Source organism: Gossypium hirsutum, chromosome D10 (assembly GCF_007990345.1).
Source record: "Gossypium hirsutum isolate 1008001.06 chromosome D10, Gossypium_hirsutum_v2.1, whole genome shotgun sequence".
Classification (NCBI taxonomy): domain Eukaryota; kingdom Viridiplantae; phylum Streptophyta; class Magnoliopsida; order Malvales; family Malvaceae; genus Gossypium; species Gossypium hirsutum.
In genome coordinates, this window is record NC_053446.1 from 51,218,394 (window position 1) to 51,228,164 (window position 9,771).

General features: G+C 36.1%; 1 protein-coding gene across 5 annotated transcripts; it reads left to right on the forward strand.

Moving 5' to 3' along the window:
• The first annotated feature begins 422 nt into the window (after positions 1 to 422).
• On the forward strand, positions 423 to 9,268 carry LOC121222260 (topless-related protein 2). 5 transcript variants are annotated; one of them, XM_041102515.1, is made up of 26 exons: positions 423 to 902; positions 1,000 to 1,179; positions 1,299 to 1,412; positions 1,495 to 1,653; positions 1,738 to 1,909; positions 2,014 to 2,140; positions 2,499 to 2,614; positions 2,706 to 2,841; positions 2,966 to 3,075; positions 3,479 to 3,548; positions 3,623 to 3,696; positions 3,782 to 3,877; positions 3,964 to 4,056; positions 4,587 to 4,714; positions 4,837 to 5,071; positions 5,166 to 5,324; positions 5,420 to 5,509; positions 6,130 to 6,282; positions 6,383 to 6,493; positions 6,642 to 6,818; positions 6,924 to 7,052; positions 7,139 to 7,234; positions 7,636 to 7,818; positions 7,892 to 8,067; positions 8,210 to 8,446; positions 8,847 to 9,268. In XM_041102515.1, the coding sequence occupies exons 1-25, from the start codon at positions 823 to 825 to the stop codon at positions 8,415 to 8,417; spliced, it is 3,372 nt and encodes a 1,123-aa protein (XP_040958449.1). In that variant the 5' UTR covers positions 423 to 822; the 3' UTR covers positions 8,418 to 8,446; positions 8,847 to 9,268. The 5 variants fall into 5 exon arrangements, with proteins under 5 accessions (XP_040958449.1, XP_040958451.1, XP_040958448.1 ...); XM_041102517.1 differs by having other exon boundaries at positions 1,738 to 1,897; XM_041102514.1 differs by lacking the exon at positions 8,847 to 9,268 and having other exon boundaries at positions 8,210 to 8,618.
• Positions 9,269 to 9,771: the final 503 nt, after the last annotated feature.

Genomic DNA, 9,771 nt, shown 5'->3' on the forward strand with positions numbered 1-9,771 from the left:
AATAGAACCCGACACAGCTTAAGTTGTGGAGCAGACTGCAGTTCAAAGTGTGACACGTGTATCTTTAACCGACAGTGGAACGGCAGATGGATGTGGTGGACTTTAGTATCTTTTATTTAATCCACTTAAATTCCCATTTTCAGTTCCGTCAGAAACCACGCAAATCCAAAAGTTATCATCTTTTACATCACAACCCACTCAATAACTTTTCCAACAAACCATTAAGTTCCATCCACGTAACCACCTAACCCAGTTCTACAAACTCCCGTTTGCAGACAGCAATAGCTAAAAATCAGTTTAACCCCACGTAATCGTTTCAGGATAGTCATAAGTAATACAACTGATCAAATCCAGTGATAAGTAGAGTTGCTTATCAAGTGATAGGTTGTTGTGTAACGCAGATACCCTGCAAAAAACGCACCGAAAAAAGTTAAAAGAACTCAACTTCTCTCTCTTCGTTATCTTTTTCGCTTTTTCAATTTCTTTTTCTTATTGGTTTGGCAGCTTTTTTTCTTTTACTGTTTTCGTTGAACGCTTAGCATGAAATTGGAACCGCTAACCCTAGAAATCTGTCAAAAGTACGACCGATTCCTCACCTTAAACACCACCACCAGCCGCTAACTTCCAAGAGACGCCGTCGTTTCAACCACCTCTTTTTCATCTTCTTCAATTTACCTTTCATTCATCCTCAGACTTCACTTCTCTCGCTTTTGCTCTGTTTATATTTCTTTTGGTCAAAATAAAAAACCTTAGCCCCTAATTTAAATTCTCAATTTCTCGATTGATTAAGTTTTTTTTTTTGTTCAAAATAATTGGGAAGAAATGTCTTCTCTCAGCAGAGAATTAGTGTTTTTGATTCTCCAGTTCCTTGAAGAAGAAAAATTTAAAGAGACCGTTCACAGGTAAGCTCTTAAATTCATTTTTCATATATATGTATATATGTTTGGTATTGTCGTTTTTAATTGGAGTTCGTGTCGTTTTTTGTGGTGGAGCTCACAGATTAGAGCAAGAGTCAGGGTTCTTCTTCAACATGAAATACTTCGAAGAGAAAATTCTCGCCGGAGAATGGGACGAAGTTGAGAAATACCTATCTGGGTTCACTAAAGTCGACGATAACCGGTATTCAATGAAGATTTTTTTTGAGATTAGAAAGCAGAAGTATCTAGAAGCTTTGGACCGGTAATCTCTGTTTCCCTTTGTTTCTTTTTTTTTTTTGCTTAGTTAATGCCAATGAGATTGGGTTTGTTGTAATTACGTATAATAATATATTGTTTTGTTATTTTTTTGTTGTGTTTCAGTAATGATAGAGCTAAAGCTGTTGAGATTTTAGTGAAGGATTTGAAGGTTTTTTCCACATTTAATGAAGAACTTTTTAAGGAAATTACCCACCTTTTAACACTGGGGAACTTTAGGTAATGGTTGAAGGTTGGTATTGGATGTAAAATTATAGGCAGTTTAAGACTTCCTAAGTTTTTTGTTTGTGATATAATGTAGGGAAAATGAGCAGTTATCAAAGTATGGTGATACTAAATCGGCTCGGAGCATAATGCTGATTGAGCTTAAGAAACTAGTAGAAGCAAATCCCTTGTTCCGTGAAAAGCTTGTTTTCCCTACTTTGAAGGCATCACGGTTGCGAACTCTGATTAATCAAAGGTGATTTTTACCCATCGTTACATTAAAATTTGGTCGTATTTATGGCATGGATGATGTTGAATCTGACTGATTGTTTATTTGCAGTTTGAACTGGCAACACCAGCTGTGCAAGAACCCTAAGCCTAATCCAGATATAAAAACCTTGTTCACTGATCACAGTTGTTCACCCCCAAATGGGGCTCGTGCACCTACTCCAGTAACTTTTCCAGTTGCTGCAGTTGCTAAACCTTCAACATATGCTCCGGTAGGAGCACATGTATGATCCTAATGCTTACTATAGTCTTGAATCATGGATGTTCCTGATGCATGTACCTAGTACTGAACTTAGAATGCTTTTTGTCTCATATTATGGCATTGCAGTCTTTTCCACCTAATCCTACTGCTTTAGCTGGCTGGATGGGAAATGTCAATCCTTCCTCATCAGTCCAATCTGCCCTCGCTGTTGCTGCTGCTTCTGCTTCATCCTTGCCTTTTCCTCAAAATCAAGGTAACATTAATGTTTTTATTGTTGTTGACATTTTGGCTGTCAGGTTCGTCATGGTAGTCGAATAAACATCTTTAAGGAGCAATACTTTTCAGTTTTCTTATATTTCCTTCTGATATTATATTCATTTGAATAAATTTTTCTGGGACATATATCTATTCTTTGTGCTTTCTGCCCTCTTCGTTAGTAAAACTGTGGGAATGATCTTGATGAAAAGGGAGTTGAGAGACTCCAGGGCTTTGGTTGTATACTCATTAAAATTGATTTAAGTTTGATTTAAAGAGGGTCATTCTGTTTAGTCTTAAATCTTGATCTTGTATGATTAGTTCCTTACCTGATCTGATTTTGAATTTTACCTCAGTTTCAGTTCTGAAACATCCGAGAACACCATCAAATACACCTGGAATGGTTGAGTATGGGAGCACTGATCATGAGCACTTAATGAAACGGTTGCGGTCTGCACAATCTATTGACGAGGTAAATCTGTTGTTGATAAGATGCTTCCCACATAGGTTACTACTATGCTCTAACTTATGATATCAATTAATTGGATCCTTAATATGTCCAGGTCACATATCCTGCTCCTCCTCAACATGCTTCATGGTCACTTGATGACCTACCCAAGTCTGTTGCTTGTACCATTCACCAGGGATCCAACGTGACAAGCATGGATTTCCATCCTTTTCATCACACGCTACTTACTGGTAAAATTGTTGAAAACTTTACAAAACCATCTTGCCTGGAGTATTTTAAATCAAAATTAATTCCTTTAGTTTTGTTGCAGTGGGTTGTATTTTCTTACTTTGCTTTATGTGTCTTTCATCATAGTTGGTTGTAGCAATGGTGAAATTTCCTTATGGGAAGTTAGCAAGCGAGAGAGGTTGCTGACAAAACCATTCAAGATATGGGATATGGCTTCTTGTTCAGTTTTACTTCAGGTTGATCTTGCATCTTTGACCCAAGAAAATCATGTTATTACTGACAGTAGTAGAATTAATTTGACTGAGATAAATATATCTGACTATTTGACCAGCTGGTCACCTGTGTCCAAAAATGCTTGTTACTTCACAGTTTTGGCACTCAAATTGTTTCTGTTACCGGAGAATTGGCCCATCTCCTTTTTAAATTACTTCTTTCTTCTTCAAAACTATACATTGGAGTAAGAACCATGTCCTCCCGATTCAATCAACCGAGTTGCATTTTTTTAATTGTCTCACCCCTTCCCACCTTCTTAAAATGTTCTTGAAATAGGATGAGGTTTATACTTTTGCTTGCTACTTCTTGAATGCTGGAATTTTGGTAATATACATCTGTTAGGATTATAATTGATATCTCTTGCAGGCTAGTATTGTTAAAGATTCATCCATATCTGTAAACCGTGTAGCTTGGACCCCAGATGGAAATTTGATTGGTATGTGCTGTAAGAGTGATTTTCCTTTAATGAGTCCAGTTTTGGGCTTCTTTATTGAAATTTTCTTGTTGCAGGAATTGCATTTACAAAACATCTTGTTCATTTGCATGCATATCAAGGGTCTAATGAACTTCGTCCACACCTAGAGGCATGTTTCTAATTCATTTTCTTATTCTTTGCTTAAGGAGGCATTACTCATAACAGTAAACTGATATCTATCTGATTTCTGATAGATTGATGCCCATGTGGGTGGTGTAAACGATATAGCTTTCTCTCATCCAAACAAAAAACTCTGTGTTGTTACTTGTGGAGATGATAAGCTGATAAAGGTGAGGAAAGTAAATAAAATAGACTGTTCTTTTTCTCTTTCTCTTTGAACTTCATATGTTCTCAGTTTCAGTAGCATCTGTTGTAGGTGTGGGATTTGGCTGGAAACAAACTTTTTAGTTTTGAAGGCCACGAGTCACCTGTTTATTCTGTTTGTCCTCACCAGAAGGAAAATATTCAGGTAGGTTATGTCCTTTAATGAAGTCTGGAAGATAATTTATGCTTTAAGGGAAAGTGCTTTATTGTGGATAAGCTGATATTTAGATATAGAAGTAATTAGTATGTGCTGCAATTGGCTATTACCTGTTCCTCAAGTATCCATGAGAAATCAGAGTGTACTCTAATCTCTGAGAAGAAAATAAGACAACTTTTTGTTTCAGAAATATGTACAACTACTAAATCTGTGCCATACATAACAGTAATGTGTACAATTGTACAATAAATGATAAATTGTACTATTCTTGTTACTTTGAATGCTGGAACTTCATCTCTACCCACGATTAGAAGGCCGTGGTGCCAGTGCATCTTTTGTCATATCCCTTCTATAGGTCTTAGAAAATTATTTGCATCTGTCTAATTTGTCTTGTATTTGATCTGTTTCACATTTTATTAATCAGCTTTCAACAGTTCCAAACTTGATAAATATGCTCTTCAATTGTAGAATTGTTTGTGCATTAAGCTATTGCATGAACTTCTATCATATTCTTGCAGTTTATATTTTCAACTGCTATTGATGGAAAAATTAAGGCTTGGCTGTATGACAATATGGGTTCAAGAGTTGACTATGATGCTCCTGGACAGTGGTGTACCAGAATGCTCTATAGTGCTGATGGTAGTAGGTATGTAGATAAAAATCAAAGTATTATCTGCAATGGTTGGTCTTTCTTTCTTAAAGTGATCCTACGTATCTCCTTAGCCATGTAAGAGAAGCAACTAATTAACAGTCCCCTCTCTAATTCAGATTATTCTCTTGCGGGACAAGTAAGGATGGGGATTCATTTTTGGTTGAATGGAATGAAAGTGAAGGAAAAATAAGGAGGACATTTTCTGGTTTTAGAAAGAACTTTCCTGGTGTGGTACAGTTTGACACAACTAAGAATCGCTTTTTGGCTGTTGGTGATGATAGCCAAATTAAATTTTGGGATATGGACAATACAAATATTCTCACCAGCACAGAAGCTGAAGGGGGGCTTCCGGTTAGCATATCATTTTTCATTTGAGCTTCCCTTTTTATGCATCTTGAATCTAACTTTGACTTCAATTTCTTAATCTTTATTTGGGATGGTTTAGAGTCTTCCACGACTGAGATTCAACAAGGAAGGAAATTTGCTTGTTGTTACCACAGCAGACAATGGATTCAAGGTTCTTGCAAATGCCAATGGTCTTAGAGCATTAAGGGCAATGGAGGCTCAATCTTATGAAGCATCTAGAACACCACTTGAGATGAAGGTTTTATCTTCCATCTTAATGCTAGCTCACTTTGCATTTGTTTATGTCTTGAACTTCTATTGACAACTTTGTTTCTTTTCTTGATTATGGATTAGGTATCTAGTTCTTCTATGCTTACAAGCATTGGTCCTGTTGTTAGCAAGGTCGAACGTGTAGACAGCCCTGCCAAGCCTACTTCAACTCTTGTATGTTGCACATGCACTTACTTTTTGGTGGTGATCTTTTTTGGTTAGCAAATGAGTATTGTTAAGCATCCAACCTAAATATAACTGGTAATAGGTGAAGAGGTCCAACTTGAATATGAGACCATAGGAAAGCCAATACTCAATAGATGTGGGGTAACACCACTTAACACTGTCCGTCATGTGTAGCTTAATAAGGTCATACACATGGACAGCTTCACAAGGAGTTGTCAACCTTACAGTTTACTTGGGGTTAAGCAGGAAGATCAAAAGACATCTGAGTTTTAATACTACTTGTTAGGATTTTCATTCATAAATGTATTCACACTGAGATTAACACAAATTCAAATATTATCATGTTAAGAATCTAACCTAAAACCCACTGGTAACAGGTGGAGAGCCTAACTTGAATATAAGACCACAAGAAACTCAAGACTTAATAGATATGGGATAACCACTTAACAAGTATCAATTGCTTCACACGTTAAAGAACATAAAATATTATTAAGATAAATTTAAGAGATTTTCAGACCTTTTGCTTGCTGCAATTTAGTTTGCTTGTCTTGGATGCAATTTTACAATATTTTAAACTAGCATCTAATTCTAATTACAATTTCTTGTAGAATGGAGTTGAACCAATGATTAGAGGCATTGAAAAGCCAAGAAATTTGGAGGATGTGTCTGATAAAACCAAACCTTGGGAGCTAACCGAGATTGTCGATCCTACTCAATGTCGAACAGTCACCTTGCCAGATAACTCAGAGATTGCTAGCAAGGTTTTAATTTATTACTTACTTTTTGCTCTCTTACATTGTCATTTACAACTATCTTGTTCAGTTATTATTTTTATGATTATTAATTTGCCTGTATATCAAGGTTGCTAGACTTCTTTACACAAATTCTGGTGTTGGGGTTCTTTCTTTATATACAAATGGGGTTCAAAAACTATGGAAATGGAGTCGCAGTGAACAAAACTCTAGTGGCAAGGTGATTTATGCTTTGAAGACACATATTTCTTCATTGAAATAGACATGCATATTTTTATATGAAGGTTCATGTTCTGTTTTGTGCATATGGTATTGGCAGAAAAAATTTCTTGTGTAATATTTTCTTTTATTCTTTCCTGTTTCTGTAGGCCACTGCTAACATTATTCCACAACTCTGGCAACCAAACAGTGGTCTTCATATGACTAATGATGTTCCAGAGACTTCTGAAGATGCAGTTCCATGCATAGCGCTGTCCAAGAATGACTCCTATGTAATGTCTGCATGTGGTGGAAAGGTTTCCTTGTTTAATATGATGACGTTCAAGGTATATTAATGTTTATGCCAGATTTTGAATTAGATTGGAGTTTCTTGCCAACTTTGATTCCATCCTTGTGATATTCTACTTGATGTGATATTGCATTATTTGCAGGTGATGACAACTTTTATGCCACCTCCTCCAGCTTCGACCTTCTTGGCATTTCATCCTCAAGATAATAACATTATAGCAATTGGAATGGAAGACTCAGCCATCCATATTTACAATGTCAGGGTGGATGAGGTAGATGATTCAATATATCTTTGTATCTATCATCTAGCAGTACCTTTTCGATATTCAATATGAAAAGAGCTGCTTCTCTCCTGTAGGTCAAAACAAAATTGAAAGGTCACCAAAAACGAATCACTGGTCTAGCATTTTCCACCAGTCTTAACCTTCTAGCTTCTTCTGGTGCTGATGCTCAGGTATTCTTCATCATCAGACCTCTGTGTCTGGTTGTGGTACTTTATACCTACAGTTATTTCAAATGAAAACGTGGAAAAAGAATCAGATATTCTTCTTTCTGTACTTGTTTTGTTCGGTTTCATAGATGATAAGAGTAATTTGAAGGTTGAAATATATCTAATACTCGAAAAGGAGATTAGGGCATCTAAATACCTTAGTGGTACCCATGTTTTCTTGCTCAGAGAAGAAATTAATTTCTGTTGCCGGAAAAAAAACTTCTCTCATTCTCTTGCATTATGCCCTAACCAATTTTAATGCTTTCTGTTTCTCGTTTGTATTTTTTCTTCGAGTTGGTAGTTAGATATGACCAGTGGTTCTTATTGTCCTTTATTATGGTGTTATTGGCTTCTTTCTTTTGCAGCTTTTCTTTTGGAACATGGAGAACTGGGAAAAGATGAAATCAGTTGCCCTTCAACTGCCACCTGGAAGGACCCCTCAGGGTGCCACTCGTGTGCAATTTCACTCTGATCAAGTTCGCTTGTTAGTATGCCATGAAACTCAACTTGCGGTATTTGATGCTAACAAGATGGAATGCATTCAACAGGTAAAAAGCGCTACAGCTTCGGTAATGAATATAGTATGCTGTGAACAAATTTTAACGTTCTTTCATATTGCAGTGGATGCCCCAAGAAGTACTTTCTTCACCTATATCTAGCGCAGCATATTCTTGCAATAGCCAACTAGTTTATGCTACTTTTACTGATGGCAACATTGGAGTGTTTGATGCTGATTGCTTGAAGCTCAGATGTCGTATTGCACCATCTGCTTATATCTCTCCGGGAATGTCAAACAGGTAATGCTTTACAACTTATATTGCCATGTAATTACATTTGTCTTGTTTTTGCATTGAAAAGCCTTGGATATCAGCACCTTGGTTTCCGTTAACGTGAAACATGAATGTGAGTTCTTTCACTTTCAATGTTCTACTGCAACAGCCAAATTGTACACCCGCTTGTTGTCGCAACACACCCACAGGAAGCCAATCAGTTAGCTGTTGGATTGACCGATGGTTTGGTTAAAGTTATAGAACCCTCGGAGACGGAGAGGAAGTGGGGACTGCCTGTGCCTGTCAATAATGGAACAGAAAATGGCAAGACGGCAGCACCATCCACCACTAATACTTCCGAGCAGCTGCAGAGATGAACATGAACGTCCCTTCTGCTCTGTAATTTGTAAGTCATCCACCTATAATTGGTAGGGTTTTTTTTCCCTTCCATTTGTATGTGTAAATATAAATGTTCGAAGATAGGGGAAAAATGTTAGATCACAAGAACAAAGATATATTCATGTATGTATATTGAATGCTAATCTCTTTGATGAATGTGACTTTTAATTGTTACTTCATTTTTTTTTCTTTTTGCATAATTAATTGTTACTTCATGTCATTTCTCAGATAAAATTGGCATTTAGTAGGCTGTTTACTTCATTTTTTTCACATGGAAAAATTTATGGACGAAAATATTTATTTATCATTTTATTTTATTTAAAAAAAGAAAGAAAAATACTTAATACATGAACACTAACTTAAAGTATACCTTCCAACTAAAAATTTGTCTAATCATTTTCCCTTAGACAACATGTGGCTATGGCAAAACAAAGGATCAACCTTTTCTTAGTCAAACAGGCAAAAATTGACAAGAAAAGCAAGATATGCTGATATGGATGACCTTTCACTTAATTAGTTTCTACACTCAGCTCAGGCCATGCTTACTGGTTAGATTCCCTTTGCTGCATTTGTTGTTTACATTTATTTCTTTAAGTTATGGTTCCATTGATAGCTTTTAACTTTCAGAATTCAATCATTGTATTGAACATAGTGAAGATTATGTTGAAGTAGGCGATCAATAATCCCAAAATTTTTCTTAATTGCGAAATGTTTTAACTTGTATATTGTATATACATATATTATCTCCATGTAGTAAACTCTTGGAAGTTTCATAATTGGATTATATATTCAGCGTTTAATGTAAAAGCTGTGCTGTGCCTTTGCCAAATTGTTTTCACGAGGGAGTGTAGACTCTGGAACCGCTTCTACAGTTTTTCTCTAATAATTCTTGTATACAAAACAAGAAGACTGATGTTGTCTTATACTAGAAGATGCTTCAGCTTTGTAGGGTCCAAAATAATACCTTTCTTACTCGAATTTCGGAGTAAGCGGTGTTACAATTATGCATTCAATACAGATATGTTCAAGTTCTTTAATTCTTAAGTATTTGAAAGGCTCTTACAAGATCATATCCCCAACTTCATTTTTGGATACGCATAAAAAAATAGTAACTAACACGAATATTTCAAAAAGAATTGTGTTTGATTTTACCCCTAGGTTAAAAAATTTTAACTGTAGATAGGATGATAGTACACCTGGTTCGGATCTTGTCATTTTAGAGTTTGGACTTATCAACAGCAATCTGAAATGATGGATGGTTCATCATCTTCATTATTGGTTGTCCATTTTAATAGGGGATATGAGCTGAGAACTCCCAACATCTCATGTTCC

Coding starts and splice junctions, on each gene's coding strand:
- LOC121222260 (XM_041102515.1), top strand. CDS start 823: ATGTCTTCTCTCAGCAGAGAATTAGTGTTTTTGATTCTCCAGTTCCTT. Junction 2,842..2,965: donor TCATCACACGCTACTTACTG/GTAAAATTGTTG, acceptor CTTTCATCATAG/TTGGTTGTAGCAATGGTGAA. Junction 6,819..6,923: donor TTAATATGATGACGTTCAAG/GTATATTAATGT, acceptor CATTATTTGCAG/GTGATGACAACTTTTATGCC.